The sequence below is a fragment of the Polypterus senegalus genome, chromosome 4 (assembly GCF_016835505.1).
Source record: "Polypterus senegalus isolate Bchr_013 chromosome 4, ASM1683550v1, whole genome shotgun sequence".
Taxonomy (NCBI): domain Eukaryota; kingdom Metazoa; phylum Chordata; class Cladistia; order Polypteriformes; family Polypteridae; genus Polypterus; species Polypterus senegalus.
The window spans coordinates 32,807,093-32,831,522 of NC_053157.1; the positions used below are offsets into that span (position 1 = coordinate 32,807,093).

The 24,430-nt window shown below is 37.7% G+C and overlaps 1 protein-coding gene across 4 annotated transcripts in view; it reads left to right on the forward strand.

Annotated features, from left to right (window-relative positions):
- Window positions 1-7,987: 7,987 nt before the first annotated feature.
- The window catches only part of poli (polymerase (DNA directed) iota), a 36,553-nt gene continuing 20,110 nt past the window's right edge, over window positions 7,988-24,430 (forward strand). The window contains exons 1-5 of one of the 4 annotated variants that reach the window (XM_039750414.1): window positions 7,988-8,190; window positions 14,482-14,598; window positions 17,969-18,166; window positions 18,807-18,956; window positions 21,362-21,598. In XM_039750414.1, coding sequence (XP_039606348.1) covers window positions 8,043-8,190; window positions 14,482-14,598; window positions 17,969-18,166; window positions 18,807-18,956; window positions 21,362-21,598 — 850 coding nt within the window. In that variant the 5' untranslated portion in view covers window positions 7,988-8,042. Of the gene's footprint in view, window positions 8,237-14,481; window positions 14,599-17,968; window positions 18,167-18,806; window positions 18,957-21,361; window positions 21,599-24,430 lie in introns of those variants that run through there. The other 3 variants (XM_039750415.1, XM_039750416.1, XM_039750417.1) reach the window with 3 other exon arrangements.

The window sequence follows — 24,430 nt, forward strand, 5'->3', positions numbered from 1 at the left end:
GGCACGATTGTCGGTGCCAGATGTGCTGGTTTGAGTATTTCTATAACAACTGATCTCCTGGGATGTACATGCATAATACTCTCTAGTCTCTATACAAATGTGGCGAGCAGAAAAGCATCTCAGAATGTGCAACACATCAAGGCTTGAAGTGAATGGGCTACAACAGCAGAAGGTCATGCTGGATTCCACTCCTGTCAGCCAAGAGCAGAAAGGTGAGACTACAGTGAGCACAGACTTGCCAAAACTGAAAAGTTAAACACTGTAAAAATATAGCCTTCTCTGATGAATCTCAATTTCTGATGAGAGACAAAAGATGGGAGGGTCACAATTTGGCACCAACAGCATGAATTCATGTAGCCAACCTGCCTTGTGTCAACGGTCCAGGCTGGTGGTGGGTGTGGTGGTGGTATTATGGTGTGGAGAATGTTTTCTTGGCACACTTTGAGCACGTTAATATCAACAAATCACTGCTTGCATGCCATGGCATATTTGAGTATTGTTGCTGACCATGTGTATCCCTTTGAGTGTATGTATGGTAAGCTGATTGGTGACTCTAAAGTGGCTTTATGCGACTGAGTGTGCCCAACAATAGACTGGTGCCCTGTCTAACTGACTGCACCCTTGCTCACAGATTGACCAGATAGCCATTGGCCATCAGCATTCCTCAAATGGCTAGCTGTGCTACAGAATGGATGGATGAATATGTTTGGTTTCTTCTTGCTAAGGAAACATCACAGCAGATGGGAAAAGAAGCATCATTAGAGCCAAATCAATTGGATGGGCTTGGTCATTTCTCATGTCGCTACCACTCACTTAAGAAAGATGGGTAAACTGCCAGTTAGTCAGTCAAACATTCTTTTATGTAAAAAATGAAAGGCCCAGATGGGTTTGTAGTTCTCAGAATTTGAATAATGCTAATTTTTTTTTCTTCCTGCCAGCTGTCTTAAACCTTTTGATCAAGTGATTGCTTTTACTTTTCACAAATTGGACATTTGCTTGTCTCAGTAAAGACAAACAATATACTCACAGTTAAGACTACAAACATGTTATTTCTGTGTAGAGTACTCATTAAGAGCTACATGTAGTGTGCAGCAAGTATAATTAGTAATTAATATAGCTTTGTGATTTATGTGATTTATTATGCAGACATGTACTGTATGATTTTTGGAACATTTACTTATTTTCAGTGCATTTTATTTCATTTGCATTTGTTTACTTAGCAGATGCTTTTATCCAAAGTGACTTACAAAACAGGTCAACATAATCGAGTAACATCAGTCTGGAGGACTGTTTGGGAACAAGTGTTATAGGACAAGGTTACAAAATTGACCATTTCCTGTCTTGTTTTATACTTTGTCTTTTCTCAGCAGATCTCAAGCTCTGTCAGGATGGATGGAGTCCTTTAGTCAACAGCTATATTCTGGTCTCTCCTGAGATGTTGAAATGAGTTCAACTCTGGGTTCAAGCTCAAGGACATTCATAAAGTTGTCCCTAAGCCACTCTTGTTTTGTCTTTGCTTTTTTGTGTTTTTCCTGTGTTCATTTCTTTGAATTGGTTGGATATGTTCACATCTAGCATTCTCCAAATGTGAGCTCACTGAGGTTATGTCCTGAGGCAGCTATAAACCCACTGCAGCAGTCACATTTAACTAATTCCAGAATCCCTTATGGGTCATTGTGTATCAATAAAATGTCACAGTGCCTTTTTAGTAGTATGGAAACTTCAACACCCTTGAGCCCTTTTTAGCACTCAAAGGCTAGGTCAGTTAGAAAGATTCTAAGATGCCTTACATGGTGTGACGATGCGGGTTCGCTCCATGCTCCCATCTTGTGTTCGGGAGCCCTTGAACCCAACACCGTCAGTAATGTCACCGAGATGAGCTGACAAATGAGGACACTTCTCAAATGAAGCCAGGGGATATATCCAAAAGTGCCAAAATACTTTTATTAAAGCCAACAAAACAGTGTTCAAACAAAAAGTGCAGTGCATCAGGTTTCCATAAATAATCCATAAAAACAAGTGTTCAGTGGGGATAAAAACAATCATCAATAAATCAATAAAATCAATAAAAATCTGAGGTTAAAATCAGAAGTTAAAATGTAGCCTCTCTCAACCCGATCTCAGCACACCTCCATCTCATCTTTCTCCCCAGCTCACCCATTGCTTGAGTAGCCGGCAGAGACCCAACATCAACGAGTTCCTTTAGGCCAACCTCCATCTTGCCTTCCTTACAGACATCACTGCCAGACCGTCTGAGGTCGGCTCTCCTCCCTTCATCTTTCAAGCTCACGTAGTCGCTCCTCAGATCCCTCGGGAGGACACCTGCCTTGCTCATCCCACTCCAACAAAACATTCAGTGGGGTGAACTAGCCCCTAGAGCGCAACAAACAAACGCTCCTTGACGTGGCCCCAGCTCGTGCTGTCTCCTCCTTACAGGTTGCCAGATCATAGCTGCTAAGATGGCACTTTCACATCCTTTAACCTCCTTTTTTATCACCTCGATCGATCTCTCCATTTTCATCTATATCCCCATCTCAAGTTCTCAATTCATCTCCCCCTTTTCTGGTGTCGACCTGTATATATACACCTGCGTCTCCGTGGGCGCAGCGCCTTAATTACATGCCGCAGGAAGCCAATGAAGCAATCGCGAACAATCACACCCGCACGTGCAGGTGCGACTCGCTCCAACTACTTCAATTAACTCCCCGCGGCCGTGCAATCGTGCCCACGGAGAGTGACACAACTTTACAGATTAAAATCTGGCCCCTTTTTTTTTTTGAAGCCATGGATCCGTTATACCACACATGGTCCCAATCCTTTCAATGTATGGCACTGACTTGACCAAGAGGGGTCTCTGAATAGGTCTTCTATTTTCCACCCTTAAAAGGGCAACATATTATCATTTCTCCTGGTTTGGGACCATATGCTATTCCATACAACCAGTAGATTTTGCTCTCTTGCCCTCCTTTGATGACTTCACCCTAAGTTTATAAGGAATGTAAAACTAGCTTGCCATTTACATAGTTACCAGTCTTTGTGTGTCTTGTGGGAAGGTTTTATGTTCTCCCCAGGCAGCAGTTCTTTCTCCTGTACTGAGATCTCTGCATATTAGCCTTCCAGAGCATCACAACCGGGTAATGGCCTTCCTTCCTACCTACTGTGAAGAACGACACACAGGGACCAGCATTCCGAGCAGAATTGATGTGAAATCCTTTCCCAGATGGCATGCCAATATTATGGAAGAACAAGGGCAGGCAGGATATTCCGCATATTGTCTTCCCTTAGATGATGATGGTAGCATCCCTGGGCTACAATACCCATTCAGATGCCTGCAGAGAATGCCAGGAATTGTAGTCCGGGGGCACAGCCCTGCTTGGGACCATGGGTGCTACAGGGAGTTATGCTCCCCTATTCTTGGGGACGTCCATATGGCCTAGAAGTGCTTCCAATGGGTGAAACCCTGGCATTGGAAGTACACCCAGGACTGCAACAAAAGAGACCATGCTGCCTTATTCAGGGATGTTGGAGCTGGGAGTGGAGATAGGCGACACTTGCCTTCTAGGAGTAGCAGAGGAGAAAGAAAAATTGCTATATTGTGATTGAGTTCATTGTTTGGAGGTATTTTGCTTAAAATAAAACCTTTGTTTTATACCCGGGACTTGTCTAAGCAATCATAATTGGGATTTGGGGTTCTTTGGAGCCCTCTAGTGACCACACTTCCTTTTTTTGATGAGAAACATTGCCACTGTGTATGTGTTTCACTCTTCTAGGTTCTTGCTGGGTTCTGTCTCTGCCCTGTACCAATATTTTCTGTTTGGCAGCCTCATCACAATGGTAAGCCATTATGAACAATAGGCTGGAGTAATTAGGGGTTGACTGATTTTGTTTTATTTAACATTATACAGGAAAAGGTTAGCTATTGTCTTTAAGCATGTTATTTCTATTAGATATACCAACATATCCTTGAGAGGAAGCATACAAGACCACATAGTAATAAATTTGGTGGACAAAAATCCATGCTCTCTCTGAAAACCAAGGATTGTATCAGGATACAAACATCAAGAAGAATTTGATAAGAAACTAACTGTGTGACATGGCGTGAGCTGCTGAGCTGTTAAAATGACTTAGAAAAGATTGAATGCATGCAATGTGGCATCTGTCTACAGCTTCTGTGCTAATACCAAACGTAGAAGATAATTAGGCAGACATCACTGATTTTCACTTGCAATGTCTTCAGAAATAGTTTTCTATTTTCCCTTTGACAGTGTGCAGAAAGTGAAGGGATCTGAATACTTTCCGATGCCACTGTACAATACATTTCATTAAACAGTTCTTATCTATAAATCTCATTAGGCATATTTACGTCTTATCATTGTGATCACAGACTGTATATTTGTCCTTTCATGGTGGAGGAGCAGGGTTGTAATTCCTGTTAAGCGTGTGTTAAATAAGGTCACATTCTCTGTTAATCTTCCATACCATCTAAATGTAAGTCTGTGATCCTTTATCAGAGAAAATCAGGTCTGCAGTGACTGTTCATGCTGTGTTGTCATGTCTTGCCCTCTTTTTTTAAATACATTCACAGACCAAGATGGGCTCATTTACCACTTGTTTGTTTAGTCTAATGTGGTATCAAATAATGAATTTAATTGAGCTGCCTGAATTGGCTCCAGCTCTCAACAGCACCTTTATGGAAGGAAATTTTTAATGTATAAAATGAATAGTATGATAGATACAGTATTTATAGGAAAACGAACAGAGCTTATCCACAAGGGATAATAAGGCAGTATGAAATTGGCTGCATATTTAGATTATTACTTCCTGTGACATCAACGACATGATAATCATAGTCAAATGATTAACTAACCAGATGTTACATAAACAAAACAAAAAAAGATGGCACTGAAAATAAATTTTTCAATTTCAGTTTTTCAATTTTGTCAAAACTATTACATAGGCAAAAATACATATTTGCTGTAGTACTATCTAGTTAGTGTAGCTATGTTGTTGGGTGCCCTTTTGTACTTTCCTTTTATTTCATGATTCTAGTTTAGTGGTATTTTGACTAGGATTTTCTGCTTTTGACTCTTTACTCTTGTATTTTTTTGTTTTAGATATTACCATCCATCCATCCATCCTCTTCCACTTATCCAAGGTCGGGTCGCGGGGGTAGCAGCTTAAGTAGAGAAGCCCAGACTTCCCTCTCCCCGGCCACTTCTTCCAGCTCTTCCGGGAGAATCCCATGGCGTTCCCAGGCCAGCTGGGAGACATAGTCCCTCCAGCGTGTCCAGGGTCTTCCCCGGGGCCTCCTCCCGGTTGGACATACCCGGAACACCTCACCAGGGAGGCGTCCAGGAGGCATCCTGATCAGATGCCCGAGCCACCTTATCTGACTCCTCTCGATGCGGAGGAGCAGCGGCTCTACTCTGAGCCCCTCCCGGATGACTGAGCTCCTCACCCTATCCTTAAGGGAAAGCCCAGACACCCTGCGAAGGAAACTCAATTCAGCCGCTTGTATTCGCGATCTCGTTCTTTCGGTCACTACCCATAGCTCATGACCATAGGTGAGGGTAGGAACGTAGATCAACTGGTAAATTGAGAGCTTTACCTTACGGCTCAGCTCTTTTTTCACCACGACAGACCGATGCAGAGCCCGCATCACTGCGGATGCCGCACCGATCCGCCTGTCGATCTCACGCTCCATTCTTCCCTGACTCGGGAACAAGACCCCGAGATACTTGAACTCCTCAACTTGGGGCAGGATCCCCCTCCCCCAACCCTGAGAGGGCACTCCACCCTTTTCCGGCTGAGGACCATGGTCTCGGATTTGGAGGTGCTGATTCTCTTCCAGGCCGCTTCACACTCAGCTGCGAACCGCTCCAGAGAGAGCTGAAGATCACGGCCTGATGAAGCAAACAGGACAACATCATCTGCAAAAAGCAGTGACCCAATCCTGAGTCCACCAAACTGGACCCCTTCAACACCCTGGCTGCACCTAGAAATTCTGTCCATAAAAGTTATGAACAGAATCGGTGACAAAGGGCAGCCCTGGCGGAGTCCAACTCTCACTGGAAACGGGCTCGACTTACTGCCGGCAATGCGGACCAAGCTCTGACACTGGTTGTACAGGGATCGAACAGCTCTTATCAGAGGGTCCGGTACCCCATACTCCCGGAGCACCGCCCACAGGATTCCCGAGGGACACGGTCGAACGCCTTTTCCAAGTCCACAAAGCACATGTAGACTGGTTGGGCAAACTCCCATGCACCCTCCAGGATCCTGCTATGGGTGTAGAGCTGGTCCACTGTTCCGCAACCCGGACGAAAACCACACTGTTCCTCCTGAATCCGAGGTTCAACTATCCGACGGACCCTCCTCTCCAGAACCCCCGAATAGACTTTTCCAGGGAGGCTGAGGAGTGTGATCCCTCTATAGTTGGAACACACCCTCCGTCCCCTTTTAAAGAGGGGATCACCACCCGTCTGCCAATCCAGAGGCACTGTCCCCGATGTCCATGCGATGTTGCAGAGACGTGTCAACCAAGACAGTCCTACAACATCCAGAGCCTTAAGGAACTCCGGGCGTATCTCATCCACCCCCGGGGCCCTGCCACCAAGGAGTTTTTTGACCACCTCGGTGACTTCAGTCCCAGAGATGGGAGAGCCCACCTCAGAGTCCCCAGGCTCTGCTTCCTCATTGGAAGCCATGTTAGTGGGATTGAGGAGGTCTTCGAAGTACTCCCCCCACCGACCCACAACGTCCCGAGTCGAGGTCAGCAGGAAAAAATTGTTTTGGCACAACTATCATTCATAATCTGAACTGGGATGAAAACATAACAAGTTTTATCAAAAAGCTAAGCAACATATTTTTTTTCTCCATCAACTTAAAAGGTTTAACATGTCCTAATCAGTGCTGGTGCAATTTTACAGAGCCATCATTGAAAGCATCCTCTCTTTTTAATGGTAATACATCAGCTCACTCAAAACATAAACTGCAGCGTGCTATTCAGAAAGCAGAGGAGACAGTAGGCCTGAACCCAGACTCCACTGAGGTCCTGAATATACAGTATATGTATAGATGTAAAATAAGAAGTAAGTAATAGCTTGAACAACACACTTGTGCATTTAATTATCATAATTTCATGAATATCAGCTTCATTATTATTTACATTTACTCCAGTGTCCCTTTCAGATCCCAAAGAATGTTATTATAGACACATTAAGCAATACTGGGTGTGTGAATGCCCCCTTGATATACTAGTGACCTGTCTGCGGCTAATTATTAGCAAAGTTCGTCCCTTTAGCCTGAACTGAATTAAGCAGATTCGGGAAAAGAATTTTAGTTCATTCTACCGAAAAGTAAATTAATTTTCGAACAAGTCATCCGAACAATAATTAATTTCAAAAACAGAGAAGATTGTTACATTTTTGTCATGAAACAAATGAATAAAAATCAGATATTTATATTTTACTATAACATTTATCTACATGTGGTGAATTAAGTGTGAACAGCGATGCAAATTAAAAAAAAAAATCAATATGTGATCATAACAAAAGTTTAACATCAAGCTAAAGGAAAAAATCTAAGAACATTTTAGATGTTTATGTTTACAAAAATCTTTCATTTTCCAGGTTGTTTTCAAAATTAGTTTTAAAATCTATCCATCTATTTATTTTTTAACACGCTTACTTAGTTCATGGTAGAGAAGGGCTGGAGCCTATGCTGATTCTCGACATCTTTCGGTTAAAGCAAGGAACCAAACCTGGATAGATCGCGCACTCATACAACACTGACTCATCCCTCATACTGGAACAATTCAGAGACGCCACTTAACCAGACACCTACACTCCACATGTAATCTATACTGTATTGATAAAGCGGAACAGACAAAAATAAAGTGCTGTACTGCTACAATACAGTACAACATTGAGCCTAGTGTTTGTTCTCCATATCGGCAGCAGATGGCAGGCGTAAGGTCAGAACCGGAGAGTGTGAGAAGTGTGCGCGCAGGGGGCGTGGTCTGAACGCGACATACGGCAGCCATGGAGTACAGCGACAGTGCCGAAGAGTCGTGCTCGGCCATGGAGGCAGACGAAGAAGTTGACGATGAAAATGAATGGAGGGCTGACAGCTCATTTATAACAGGCGTATGTCCGCAGTTTGCCGGGCGTTGTAGCCCTGCCAGCCGAGGTATATTTGCAATATGTACACCGTGACAGTCGGAAAAATTTGCCGCGTGAGTTTACTTTGTTTTTTCTGCATTGGTGGGCTTGTTAAACCCCATTGCGGCACACGTCAAATTCTGCACGGCAGTGCTTGTTTACATGTCCTGACTGCGCCTTTCGTTGCAGCGGAATGTAGCTATTGCTACTGTAAGATTACTAACTTTTTAAAAAATATTTGTATGTTACACGCCTTGTTCGAACACCATTAATGAATAGCCTTAATCAGTAGTTCCATCCGTCAATTAACGGAACCCGTTTTCAGGTAGGTTGCCTCATTTGGCTTGATGTAAAGTAAGCCCTGGCCTGTATGCCAACCCATCGCAGGGCACACTAGTGCACAATTCCTCTCTTACTCACTGCAGGTCCATTTAGAATTGCTAGTAAACCGAACAAACACATTTTTTGGATGCAAGTCAGTTCAAATGGGCATTATTGTCATACATCATTCTATACAGATACGTTGGCCATTATATACTGATGTCCTCGTCATTGCTACGAAGTTACGTTTACCAGGACCACAGTGAAATATTTAGACAATAAATATGACTTTATCACAGTACAGTCCTTAATTGTATTCAGTAAAACATTTTCTGATGATTTTGGACCAGTTTCTGGGTCCAGCTGTTATATGTCATGCAACTCCTAGTAATGATTAATAGCTGAATTAACAAGCTAGGTAACTCCACAGTTTCAGAGATGTCCACTGAATGAATATGCTCCCCTTTGAAAAGTATTTTAACAGACTAGTTATTTTGCAATTGCTGCTAAACAGGGAATATTGACCTAGCCCAGATTTCTCTGTTGTATATTAAAATGGGAAGGAGTGTCTGAATGCACTTGCATGTGTGCTTTTAAAATATTTGCTGTTGCTTTGTTTATGGGATGCTACAAAAATGGCGCATTATGAATCCTTATAACGTAAACACATGTGTATCTTCACAATATTCGACAAGCAAAGCAATGTTTGATTGTCAGGTTTAGTTATTTTTCTTGATCTCTTCAGTGGCTTGTAATGCCTTTTATTGTGTTAATAGGCTTTTGTTTATCATTCACTGAATTGCTGTGGGTTTCTCTATTCTTGACATCAGCTATGTTTTTTTATCCTAGCTTGTTCTGTAAAGATTTCTATTTGTACTTTTTTCCAACCTTTTCAATTAACTTTTTATGTCTTATTTTTCCTTAAAGTGGCTGGTAAACGTTTATTTTGATGCACTGCTCATTTTTGCAAATAGCTGTTCTGCAGTGTATCTTTTATTTTGCCTCTAAAATTGTGTTTTGCAGCCAATTGTCCTACATACTTTACAATTCATCTTTATTCATTCATTTTATTGGCGTTAGTGTACTTTTACTTTGTGCTTTTCATCAACTACTGTCATTTTTTGAGCATCTCATATCCCTTGCCAGTAAGAGTTGTCTAAGTTGCTCTGCTAAAGCTAATTAAACATTAAACGTTTGCTCCACATTTGCTCACACACCACTAACTGCATATAAGGGCTCCTTATCAGATTGCAATAGAATAGTGAATACCCAAGAGCCCTTCTTGAAACCTGCAGCTGTGGCCGCAGACCTGTCTTCCACAGGTGTGTTTGAAGTTACCCTCAAACTTGTATCTAAATATGAAGCGACATCTGTCTTGTATGTACAGTTCCTTCTTTCAGAACCACCCACCACAATTTGCTAACTCAAAGTCAACAAGAAGATGTCTGTTAAATGACACATTTAGATTCTGGAATTTAAGCATGTAAACCACTGAAATTTGCATCAGCACGAAAGGTTGCCAGTTATCTCATTGCAGGGTTTGCTTGTGTAGTACACATCTATGTTGTAGCCCTTCAGCTGCTGGCAAAATTCAAGCAGTACAGACATGTATGAGGAATTAGTTCAGATCAAAGGTTTCAAATTTCATCAGATTTAGTGAACAGTATTATGTAAAGGTGTTTAACTAACCCAACGTCTCTTAAACCAAACAGTATATTGGTTGCCAACAATAAATTATACCTATGTAAGTAGGTTAGCTGCATGCATAAGAGATCCATGCTGTAGACTAGTGCTTAGTGAAAGGCTAGGCACAAATCGCAGATGTCTTTATTGATGGTTACAGGATGCAACACAGTGCATCAAACCAAGCTACATATGGAACAGCATAGTCGTAGGCCAGTCATAATGCCCATGCCAACCCCTGTCCACCGCTGAAAGCACCTACAATGGACATGTGAGCATTAGAACTGGACCTTGGATCAATTGAAGAAGCTAATCAGGTCCGTTGTATCATGTGAACAGCCAGTTATGCGAGTGTCATACCTGAAGGAGGTATGGCACCATGATGCACTATGAGAAGAAGACATCTGGTGAAGGGAGTGTAATGCTTTGAGCAGTGTTCTACGGGGAAACTCTGAGTCCGGACAATCCTGTGGATGTTATTTTGACATCTACCACCTACCTAAATGTAAATGCAGACCAGGTACATATCCCTTGATGGCAATGGTATGTCCTGATGAAAGTATAATCTTTCAGTAAGTTAGTGGGCCCTGCCCCACTGCATGAATTTTTCAGGAATGGTTTGAGGAACTTGATTAAGAGTTCAAGGTTTTACCCTCGCCTCTCAATTCCCCATGATCTCAATCCACTCAGGTATCTGTGGGATATGACTAGCTCCACCTTGCAGTCTACAGAAGTTAGAGGATTGGCTTCTATCATTGTCATGCCACAAACCACATGACCTCTTCAGAGGTCTTCTAGAGTCAATATGATGTCTGGTTTTACCTTTTCTGGTGGCACATAGAGGAGTAATGCCATATTAGGCAGGCGGTCATAATTGGCTCATCAGTGTATATTTATTTTTTAATATGTAAGGAGCAGTTAAGTAAAGAGACAGCAATAAGCTAACATGAATATCATTCACATTTCTTATAACAGTAAAGAATGCCATTTCTAATTAGTAGATATTAAGGGCTAACAATAGTAAAGGGGATTTGTACAATATATGTGTGTAGATTGATGCTTGATGTCGAATTTCTAGATTATAATAAGTTCTCACTGTAGAGTTCTGAAATATTTAGTTAGGCTGGAGATTTAAAAAAATTTACTAACTGTGCATAACTACAACAAAGCAGGTTATTTCTTTAATTGCAGCTGCCAAACAATAAAGTGAGATTGTTTATGTTGCAGCAGCTGCAAAACACAATTTAAAATTTTTGTGATTATATTAGCAAGACTCCAGGGTTAGGGTTAGATATTAACATGTAAATGTTATAATGTTCTTTAGAACTGTTTATTGGGACATGCAAGGTTTGGAGTGACATGTCAAAAAGTATACATCCATCTGACTAGCAAAATCTTTCAGTTTTTAAATCCACTTTGGCTGGTTTTACATTTATAAGTAATAAACAGCAAGCAAACTTATGATTTCGGTTTATATACTTTTTAATGAATTAATCTGACATCTATAATAATCTTAGTGTAAAATAAGCTAATGCCAAATAAGAATTTATTTTCAGTCCATATTGTGCAATTTCCAGATAATCATGTATATAAATTTATGATGTCTGTCTCGTATAAGGGAGTAATGCTACCATCTGTGACAAATGATAGCATTATTACTTCCTGTCTTAATGGACAGGCTAGTGGCATTGACCTCTGCAATAATGAAGACATTTAAACATGCAATTCTTGAGAATGTGAAGCAGAGTTGCACATTAAACTGGTTCTGAAAAAGTACCAAAAACCCCAGTTTTTAAAATGGTTTGGCATCGGCACTTCTGTATTTTCAGTACCAGAAGTAAACATTACTTTTCTCCTCACCCACCCATTCCCAATTGATGCATGATAGACTACACAGGGGGAAAATGTACTTTGACATGCAGCAGGCCCTCCTACCCCCTCCTAGCTTTAAGGTGCTTGAAACTGTAAGGATTACCCTTTCTTGCCTTGATGTCATCGAAAGCTGGTATTGATACAAAAGTCAAACTTTTAGTACTGATTCAACACTAGTCTGAAGTCTGTCACAGATTCTCTCCTTACTCTACTACAGTTTGCTCAGTGTGCCAACAGGTCAATTGAAGATGCAATCAATAAACATGGTTCTCCACTATATCGTGCAGCATTTTGACTCTCTGATTCCATATGCAAGAGTCTTATTTTTGAATTTTAGTTAATTATTTAACACAGCCTTACCAGAGATTCTCCAAGGTAAATAAATATATTAATATGCGTGTAGACTATACCACATGTGTGGATCTCTGACTTATCTTAGAAATAGATGTCAGACAATGAAGCTGGGTAAATGTCAGTCTTCTCAGGAGAGTGTTCTGTCTCTTTTCCTTTTCTCCCTCTACAACAATGACTTTACCAGCTATGACCGATTTGTAAAAGTGCTGAAGTTTCTGATGACACATCCATGGTATCCATGATAGGAATGATCACAAATGGGGGATAGGTGCCATTTCTGAGGTGGATTAGCACTTTAAGCTATTCATTTGTTACCTTTCACCTGGTTATAAATGATTTCAGTGTTAACAGGGTGAAATCATTTGGCACTACTTATCATTCACAGTCTGTACTGAGGTGAAAACATAACCTTTCTTATCAGAACAGCTCAGCAGCACTTACTTTCTCTCTGCCAACTTTTTACAGTCACTGCATGCATACTCACTTTCTCTGTAACTGTCTGGTATGTTGGTGCATCTTCTCATTAAAAACATAAGCTGCAGAGTGTCATTCGGTCAGCAGAAAAGGTAAAAACCTGAAACTGCACTCTGTTAGAAACCTGTATATATCATGGGTTAGGAAACATTTAGGAAGAATAATCAAAGACTGCACTCACCTGTTTGTAACCATCTATTTCAGTTATTCCTGTCTTGGAAATTTTACAAGTAAATAAAGTCAAGAACCACTCAGCACATAAATAGTTTCTACATACTGCAGTCACTCTGGCTAAACACAGTCTGTGATTCATACCTGTTTCTTTCTGATATCCAAATTCCTCCAACCAACCTAAATTGTAAAGACTATATATTACTGTGCATTCAGATTGTTTTACAGATGTCTATTTGTGCATTAAGTTATCATTCATTAGAGTTGTGTAAAATGTTGTGATATTGTCATATATCGTGCATTGTGCTATTAATTGTTTTTACTTTTCATATTTGAATGGATGCAACACCAGGTGAAATTTCTAGCAACTGTGTCGACTGGCAATAAAATGCAAGCTCAATTATTTAAATTTTAATGTTTAATATTAAAAATATCATTAGTACATTTGAATGTGGGTTAAAGTTAGTTGGCAGCTTCTAGAGAAATATAGTACTGCATGTTTGTATTTCAAAATAATTATTTTAACATTCACATATTTGTCAAGTGCACTGAGGTTTAACAATATTTTTTGAACATTGGTTCTTAGTGTTGACAAAACTATATATGTTTTTAATTTATGAAATTCCACCTAGCTTTTTTCCTCATTTTACTTTTTCTAAGAAGAATAGTGCCCATTAGTATTATAAGGAAAATGTGATGAAAACATATAATTTATGCCTCACATTTGAATGGTGAGAGACTGAATTGTAGTCTCTAGTTACATGTACATTAAAGCAGTTAAGGCCAGTCTATTTTACTGACTAATTCTAAATCAGTCCAAAAATATAATCAATAAAAAACCTCACCACTTACGTTAGATACCTTAAAAATATCACAACAAAGGCTATTTTACAGGGATTCTAAAATAATAATATAATCTTCAGTTGAGAATTTTGCTTTCACAAAGGTTACCTTAGCATCCTGATTTACTAATGCAAACATAAGTGTCACTAAATCAGAAAATGACATACTGACAAAGTGATTTATTAGAAATGTAGCTTTAAAGAGTTTTGCAAATAAGGTGTTGTAAATGGAAAATATTCTTTGTAATTGTGGTATTTGCTAAGTCATATAGCAACTAATACAGTAAGGTTTTAATTTAAATTTTTATTTTTTAAGCAGTATTTATTTTTCACTTATCAAGCAGAACATGTCGGTGAATACAATTGGTGGATGTACATACTAGGGAAAATAATAGAAATTCATAATCACCATATAATTCTTTATAATACCTATGTGGACATCCTCCGTAGGTGTATAAAATCCATCACATTGTTAAATGGAGGGGAAATCCCTGAACCAAAAAATAATTGCAGGCTCTGATAAAATTTGGAAACCTTTAACTCGTGACTATTGATTTAACACTTTTATTTGATATTAATTTTTATTTTTCCATGTTGTTCAGGGAAGATGACTTTGGGAAAATCTTTGCAAAATCGAGTAATCTTACACTTTGATCTGGATTGCTTTTATGCTCAAGTTGAAATGATTCATAATCCATCACTGAGAAATAAACCAGTAGGTATGTTTTTAAGCCTTTAATACTTTTACATTTAAGGTGAAAGAGTTAAAGTAGTTTTGTAAACCCATGTATAAGATAAGTGATTTCTGATTCAGGTGACAAATCTTATTAGTGTTGACATGGCTTATGATAATTCTTCCCTAATCCACAGCACTAATTTATATTATGCTGCTTTGTAGTCACTATGGTGTGTATTTATTTATTTATCTATTTATTGAGCTTCAGTAAAAGCTAAATTTCCTCCTGGGGACAAATAAAGTTCTATCTATCTATCTATCTATCAATCGATCGATCGATCGAATTATGTAGTGACTGATAAATGTCTTCTCTGGTGTTATATATCATACATCATCCACAAAATTCCTAAGAATGTGAGACAATTACCTAAGCATTGCCACTACTGACACTTGAGTAAATTGTATGTTGTATTTTTAATTCCACAGGCAAATTGGTCATTCAAATCTTCAGTGGGCATGCAACAACAGGATTTACCTTTATTTTTGTAATGTTTTCTTTCAAGCATGGTGTAACTTGGATTCCATGCTGTTTCTGATATTAGCAAGCACCACAGGACTAATTCTGCTCCTATATACTTCCACCTACAGCATAAAAATTAAATTCTTCACCACAAGATATTAAGTCGGTCACATGAGTCACAAGTGATTCCCATAGGAAAGTATATCTCTGCTCCATAGATGTTATGTAGATTCTGTTGGTGGTTGGTGTGACAGTTTTAAATAATTTAGTTTATCTGGTATTCTGGAATAGCTGTTTTTGAATTGAATGTTCTTCAAGTCATTGTAATTCTTAATGTTGCTATTCTTTACAGTGGCTAGGCTATCTGCTTATTGCAAGTTAAATTCATGAGATCCTACTTGTTTTTGGGAAAATTAACACAGTGATTTGTCCGCTCTTTAAATACATGGTATATTATTGTCAATATTGCATCTGTGATTTTTGAATTTGCCATTTCCATTTGCATTTGAAAGTAAATTGTCTGTACTTAATGACTTTTGGTTAGCTTTACTGCTGACTTGATATTATGAATTGGGTGGAGCAATTTGTGCAGGCAGGAAGAAGTTTGTCTGTCTGTGGAGAGAGTGTCGACCTTGTCGAGAAGTTTACTGACCTCGGCAGTGACATTCACGTCTAGTGACTCTTCCCATGAAATCTGTAGATGGATTGGGAAATCATGGGGTGTCATGAGGTTGCTGGAAAAGTGTGTATGGCGCTCCCGATATCTATGCAATAGGACAAATGTCAGAGTCTTTAGAGTCCTGTATCCATAACATGTTTATCTTAACATGTAAAATTAGATTTTGGTCTGGGTCTAGATCAAATTTTATTTGGATTAGGCATGAACAAAAGAAACATCTGTTAGACTTCAGCTATCCACTTATGTCCAAAGTATTTTTAAAATTAGTTTCTTGAAGTTCCATCATGTGGGAGTGTTACATTATATTAATATTTAAGGACAGGTTTGCATACTTATTAGGAGCACAGCAAACAATAATGGAAGAAAGTTTTCTTTCCGTATGTTGTACAGTTAATAGCATGCATGCTTTTTAGTTGACAGCTTCTAGAGAAATAGGGTACTGCATTGAGTTTGTTGCTGCATTCTGTAATGTAGTAAATGTTACAACTGACTACATTGCTTCACTTGGCCTGTTCTGGGGAATGTTTGCCATAGCAGGTAACATATCCAGCAGGTTCTAATAGGAAGATTTGTTGTTTCAATAAGTGTTTATCAGAAGACTTGCTACAGAGCTACTGTATCTGTACTAAATAGACTTTAAATGACATAAGTGAGAGGGCAGTGAATGTACTAGCCATTGATTTTGTGTACTTGGCCTTTGTGATGGCTTATTTTGGATGCAAAGTTATTTCAACATAAATTGAACCAATGTCCAAGGACTTTAAGATAAAGATACTTACTGTGGTACAGAATCAAATGAAAATTGTTAATACAGCATGGCCCAGTTTCTAAAGTATTGGACTGTAGGAGCCAAACCCCATTACAACCTGCCAGTTGTCCACTGTGAGATTTTGCAAATGGTACCATTTGTTGGTCACAAAGTTAGCACATTGACTAGTGAGAAAAGCAGTACATAAATGTAAAGAATTATTATTATTAAACTATACAGTAAGATTAATAGATAACAGGTGTGTAGTCCACGATTAAATAAAAATAAATGAAAAAGCAGATTTAACTGGTTGAATGTATTCATCATTTTAGACAGATCAGTGAAGTAAAATTATAGGAAATCTCTCCATTCCTGTGCACACATTAGTGAGATAATTGAGTTATTACTAGCAGTAAAGAAAATCATCAAATTAGAAAGCAGACAGCTTGATCACCTTCTGCTGTCCTGCACTGTCCAGGTCACAGTGAATGGTCACTTCTGTCTGCACTGCACTTTAGCCAGATAATAATTTTGGTGATCTCTGATGAAGAGTTTAATAAGACTACGTGAACACATTTTTTCTTGCTGTTTAACCTTAAAGGAAAAATATGTTTAGTTTGAAAAATACAGTTATATTTGTTCTCCTGGTAAGCTAGCTACATAATTAGGAGAGAATAAATGTTGCAAGATATCTGTGAACTAAAAAAAAATATCTTCTGCAACAATGGTACAGCCAGAACATAAGAAGCCCTGGTCTTGTATCTTCTGAAAGAGAAAGCTAATTGCAAAGTGAATGACTCCCCAGAGTTTCCTGAAATTATAAGCAGCAAAACCAAGAGTTTCAAACTCTGGCAACGCCTTTTGGAAGTCACGGTAAAATGGGTGGAAGTGCCTAGAACTAAAAAGTGTACAAACCCTCTCTGACAGTTTGATGAGCAGCATAAGATTGTCCATCAGTTTCACTTGAGGTACGCATTTTCTTGAGCTTTATGTTAAAACAAAGTTTAAATTATCCATTTAAGGCAATAATATTTAAATTTTCTATGTTTATTTGTTAAGTTAATTTACTGCTACTATGTTTAAGTATATTGTTGCACCATTTTTTGGCACAATTTAGAAAATATGTGCATCTGTGTGAAAAATATGCAAGTAATCTGTCTGCTAAACTAATAGTAAAAATTAAAACTAGGACCTAGAAAATATATTGGACAGCAGTTCTAATCCTTAATTTATTGAAAAAGAAGTGGAGTTTGCTACTTCAGATGTAATAACAGTATGTATAACTCAAGTGAATCTTGAAAAGAGTAATTTCTTATTATTCGTTATATATAGATTACTGAAGGAACTTTCAACTTCATGTTCAGTAGACGATAAAATGTTGATCAATTCCTTTCTCAGTTTGTGGTGCTGATAAATAAATATCTTTAATTGTATTTTGTATATATATTTATTTTTATTCTTGGTAGGTGTTCATCAGAAGTACCTTATGGTAACTTGCAACTATGTGGCCAGAGAACTTGGAGTAAATAAGATAATGACTATTGGAGAAGCTAAAGAAAAATGTCCACAGCTAGTACTTGTCAAAGGAGAGGACCTGACACCTTATAGGGAAATGTCATATAAAGTTACAGGTATAAACATGTGCATACAGGTACAAATGCAAGGTAACTGAAGAAAAATCATTTGCTTGCTCATGTTTCTTGTCAGTGCAAGTAGCCAGTTAGTTATGTATAGTCATGTGTGATTTGACATTTTGCAGAATTTGATTATCACACATTTTTAACACTTTTCTATAGTATTCAGGGTGGATGAGAACTGCCAGCGAGTATAAAAAGGGATAAGCTTTTAAATGTGTCTTATGGTGTTTTTAAGATTAAGAATTATCGATTATGATTGAATGCAAATAAGAAACTAAACATTTTAAACATTCTCAGTGAATTAAAAAAAACACACTAGATTTGACTTCTTAATTAGTAAACACTGTTTTGGTGGCTTAAGCAGATAGTTTGTTAAGCAGATATGATTCAACTTATTTCCAAAGCAACACAATTATATAGTTTGTTAAGCAGATATAATTCAACTTATTTCCAAAGCAACACAATTAACAAGTATAATTGTTTTGCCAGGGCAAGTATGTCAGATCACAATACTCTGAATGGAATGTATTGATATCTTAAGCTATTTGTAAACAGTTGAAAATGTTTTCTGATAGGGTTGTCTAGTGAATTACTTATTCTATGCATTTCTTTGCAGTAGCTGAATAAAAATGTCTCTCTGCTATTTGTATGTGTCTATCTCTTTTAGAATTCCTAGAACAATACTGCCCTCTTGTAGAAAGGCTGGGGCTAGATGAAAATTTTTTGGATGTAACTGAGATGGTGGAAAAAAGACTAACAGTTCTTGGTGATGCACATTTAAATGTCCCAGTGGTTGGCCACATATATAATGATATGTGTAAGTTAAAAGAATACTTCTTATAAAAAGATAACAGCAAATAAATACATCATATACTGTTTGTTTTATTTGTAATATCCATGATTATGATATTTAAATAAGATAATCAAAAAAGATTAAAAGTTTGACATTTCATAGCTGGGATACGAGGATAATACAAACCACTGAATAACCTCTGATCTTAATATGTAAAGTAATTTAAAAAATAAGAAAATTCTGAATTTCTTCCCTCCCTCTTTTAAAATTTTATGCTTTTTCATTTTTTAATCTCTTCTGCTTTTCTTCTTGAACCTTTTCTTCCATATTATTATTTATCCTTATTATTATTATCCTTATTTTAAGTCTTCTGGATTAGTGGCTCAATAGAAAAGAGCATATTTTAGAGTTCTAAACATTCATTTTGCAAAACGTAAAGCATTACAATAAGATATAATTTCCTAAAAGAGGAAAACTAAATCATAGAGCACATCTCCCTTTAAGAAAAAAAAACAGAGATCTTTGTATGCATATAGCCTAGTGCTTGATTAAGCTAATATAACAGACAAGTGCAAATGATCAATAACATATTGTGTAGATTGAACCAAAGTAATTCCCTGAACCAGAAGCACTCATGTAGATGGAATAAAACTGAGTAATTGGCAACCATCCAAAAAAAGGTGAGGCTGTAGCACTAGTGCTAGTTTAACCTGCAAATCTTACTTCATGGCAGAAGTGAACATGGTGACAAGGCACAAGTTGGTTGTCCTGCATCATCTAGGTATTTCCCAAGCAGAAATTTCACGGCAGACAAATGTGTTGTCCAGTCTCTTTTGAAGACCTTTTGAAGAAGCACAGATAAACTGGCAAGGTTGAGGACCAGAAATGCATACAGTATGTTGGCCACAGAAATGTATTTCTCTTATGGTGGACTCCATCAAGCTTACTTCCCTTCAAAACTGGAAGGTGTCCAAGGTGTTAACTGCTGCTGTTTGTGGCAAAATGCATCAAATCAAACTGCAGACCTCTGTATACAGGTGAAGATACAGGATTGAGAGGCACTATTCAACAAGGTCTGACAATTCTTAAAACTTACCTTCACATGGGACAAATATGTCACGTATCAGGGATTTATATAAAAGACACAAGTACTCACAGTTAAGCAGCTAAGAAGTTGTACAGCCGTAGCATGAACAGGGTGCTACTGGACATTGCTGAACTTCTTTGGTTAAATATACAAATAATTGAATGACATTTTGCAATTGATCACGATTAAAAATAGTAATTCTTTGACAGCCCCTGTGCTCGCACATCTGATTTTTTTCACTTTATGAACTTTTCGCATATTTCAGTTTATGTAGACTATTTTGATGCCGAGACACACATTCATGTTTGTATTTTTTTGCTTTTGGCCTACTACAATGGTCTTAAAAAAGAGAATGCTGGTTTCAAAATTCAGTAGTTGGCTTATTGACACAGATGATTGTGAAAAGCATTATTTCAGCACTCCACTGGATACCATTTGATAAACAGGTACAAATTAAAATATTAATGTTGACTTTTAAAGCTTTATGTGGTAGTTCACAGATCTGTTTAGAGAATTTAATTGGTTCTTATGTGTTGTTAATCAGATGTCTCCATGCTCCTGATGTCCATCTTTTAAACTGAAAAATATTTAAACTTATTGGTGCACTTGTTAACAGTTATTGAGAGAATGAATGGTTGACTATACAAATTGTAATTCCCATAGAGCGGCTCCAGTATCATTGTTACCAAAGCCAGCATCCAAAGCAGTAAGGTAACCAGACGGTGATGCTCAGCCAGCGCAGGAACAGCCATAATCGGAGGCAAAATGTCCAGATGCTTTTCCAGATGTTTTGCCTAAAAAAGTTTTATTTGAAATTTGCTTTATTTAGATTAGACATTATTGTCTGCTGATGACTGACAGTAGAAGTATTAAATGTCAGTGTTTTTGTAATAATACAAATCAGAGAATAAATCAAATGTTAACAGCAATTTCTTAATGCACCATAACTACAGTATATAAGATTTCAGTTTGCACATATTTATAGAGAAACCATGGACAACTAACTCCTCAAAACTCCAGCCATTGGCAAGCGTCTTTTCTGTTGTGGAACTGACTTATTGTAGTAATTCTTCAAAACTCTGAATTTGGTTACTCTGTTAAATAATATTTAGGATTAAAGATAACATAATGCATTATTTTGCAAGGATGAAGTGATAGGTGATGGATTTTACTATTTGAAACTCATTATTATTACTTATTAGTATCGGAATTTTTCAAAATTTCTACTGTTTTCTGCAAATGACAAGAAGTTTTTAAATTAAACAAGCTTTTTAAATTTCAGAAGACCTTTTTTCAATTTATATATAATGAGGCAATTATAGAAGTATCTCTTTCTCTGCAGCATTAAACCCACATGTCGATGAGCATATCAGGCTTGCTGTAGGGTCACAGATTGCAGCAGAGCTACGAAGTGCTGTGTACAACAAATTGGGTCTTACAGGATGTGCTGGAATAGCCACTAATAAAATACTGGCAAAGCTTGTATCTGGAACTTTCAAGCCCAACCAGCAAACCACATTGCTGCCAGAAAGTACTCTGGACTTAATGAAGAGCCTGCCTCACCTGAAAAAAGTTCCTGGTAAGGAAACTATGCTTGTTTACAATTTGACATTCATTCCCAGATGAAAAATGTGAGAAGAAAGTTATTTACATTCTTTTTAGTTTGATTTCTAACTATGTAACAGCTTTATCAATAAATAGATTTTTAAGATTCTCAATAGCTTAAAGTTTGTAATGAGGTGGTCAAATTATGTTCAACAAAATATTATTAAAAGGTTATATTAAACTTAAAATGAAGCAGTTTGAGAAATCTGTTTTTCCTGGAATAAGAGTTGGATACCCTACCTTATAAATTACAGTACTGTATCTGGTTTACATAGTCATGTACTTAATAATGAAGGGAGTGATTGCAGAATTTACATAGGGCTTATGAATACAACTTTAATTGCAACAAGAAAGCATTTTACATAGCAACTTTCAGTGGAGTATTAGTAGATGTTTGCTAAAGCTACACATGACAGGTTGGTGGAGAACTGAACAAGCATTGTTGTTTTGTTGTCCAAAATATTAGCCTCAGTGACATTCCACCCTACCCTTCCTGCTTCATTGAATGGTTTGCCAGTATCTCATTGAGGGTGACTAAAAGCCATTTTACATGAATTTAACAGACTTCACTTAGATTGGAGCAGAATCAACTCACTTGCTTAAATGCCTTTTCTAAAAATGGTATTCTCCGCCTGTAGTGATATCATGCACTATTTCTCATTTCACCATTTGGATATGTTTACTATATACTCATACTGAACATGACTTGTTAGTACAGTTACTGCTTTTCAGTGGAATCAGTAAATAAGTGTCACATAATGGGACAGTCTTTAGTTAAATATGGACTGATTTTTATTGTCAGTTGACAAAACCTTTTAGTAACAGAAAGGACACAATCATTTTCTTAGAAGAGACTACAATGCCTATGTTTCACTTAAACATGAGGTGAACACTATTTGGCACAGAATGCATCTTTCTGCAGAGGAAAAGTACTTTATGGTGAAACGTGTGACATTTTAACTTGTCTTTAATTGCATAAAATGCTTCTAACATATTTCACCTTATTGACTCAAATCTATCAATGTATCTTTATGTTAATGTAAATAGTCTAATTGTAATATTTTGTATCTTTACAGTCAGTTATTGGAAGAAATTGATTTTGCTTTTTATCTTGAAGTACAATAGTTGTAAAAGTAGCCATTTTTTAGAATATACTAGGGGGGCAACCCAACCTACAGTTGCGGCCAGTCTGCCGCTCACGTTGTGAAGAGGGGGGCTGAACGCACCCCAAGGAGACACGGTCGCACCTCCGAAACCCCCCTCGTAAATGGTGATACAATGGGAAACAAATACAGTTTTTTTTTTTTAACCTCCTCTTTGCTTGATCAGATGCTGGCTTGCTGCTACTGCTGCCGTGCCGCATGATCTGCATCTCACGCCGCACTTCGAACATTTAAAAGCCTGTACAGCAGCTGTCCTACTGTTTGTCTTTTATTTCTGACCCGGGCATAATTAAATCTCTTGGCACTTTTGGTTAAGTCTCGTCTTGCGGGATGTGTTATTGATAGTTTTTAGTTTATAGTTTAAAAACAGAATAAGAATCTGAAAATCTAACAACATCACATTAAAGTTTGAAAAATTCTGAAATGAATGATGGCAAACATATATATGTAGGTTTTAAAATAAGCCTGATTTAAAGTGTGACAAAGAACGTGACATAAAAGGTCATAAAAGGTATAAATGGTTGAAATAGTTTTACTGTCAAATAATGCAAAGAGTACGTGTCACGTGTTTCGCCCTAATTCTGGGCTCATTAGGCGTACACACTCACTGCATCCCATCTTGGGAATCAAACCTCGGAACGTCAGCGTCAGAGGTGAAGCCTCTTATGTTGTGCCATGGCGTGTGGTTCTTTTATTTGATAGTATGTAGATCGGGGTAATTACATTCAATGCATTCGTAGTCTGAATCACAATCTGATTGTATGGGCGGTTACCTACCAGGTAATGCTTGTGGTTGGTTTCACCTCTATGGCGAAACACGTGTCGCATACTCTTTGCATTATTTGACAGTAAAACTATTTCAACCATTCTAAGATCTGCTTCTCGCAACTGAAAGAGGGCACTGTGGCGGATGTTAGCTGACTTGCTGACCAACCACAAGCATTACCTGGTAGGTAACCACCCATACAATCAGATTGTGATTCAGACTACAAATGCATTGAATTTATATATATATATATATATATATATATATATATATATATATATATATATATATATATATATATATATATATATATATATACATACATTTTTGTATTTAAGAATATGGAAGATATAAAATCCAAACATAATTTGGTACCAGTGATGTGCAATATGAATTATATGTAATACAGTATGTAATTATATGTATATTTGCATAGGTGTTATTACCTGCATAGTACCATTAAGTTTGCATACCCACTTAATCCTTCCTTTTTAGGGATTGTAGGGAGTTATAGACAATAAAGAGAATACAAGGCAAAAAGCAGACTTTAACTTAGGCTACCTCCACATTACTACATTTTGTTTAAACACACAGACATTATTCACTGTTGTTGCCTTTCATCCGGAAAACAAAAAACACTGACTTTTAAAAATGCTCTCTAAAACCATTTTTGAAAATGCCATTTCAGCATTGTAGTGTGGATGGAAAAAAATGAAGAGTTTTAAAACACAGCCTCTTGTGCTCTGATTGGTTTGTGCTTATTGTGGTCCTTCCCTGATTGGATCCTGATTATTTTTGATTTGATTTGATACGGCAATATCTCATGCCCTGATTGGGCACCCTTCATGGAAGAAAACTATATTCCAATATGGTGAAG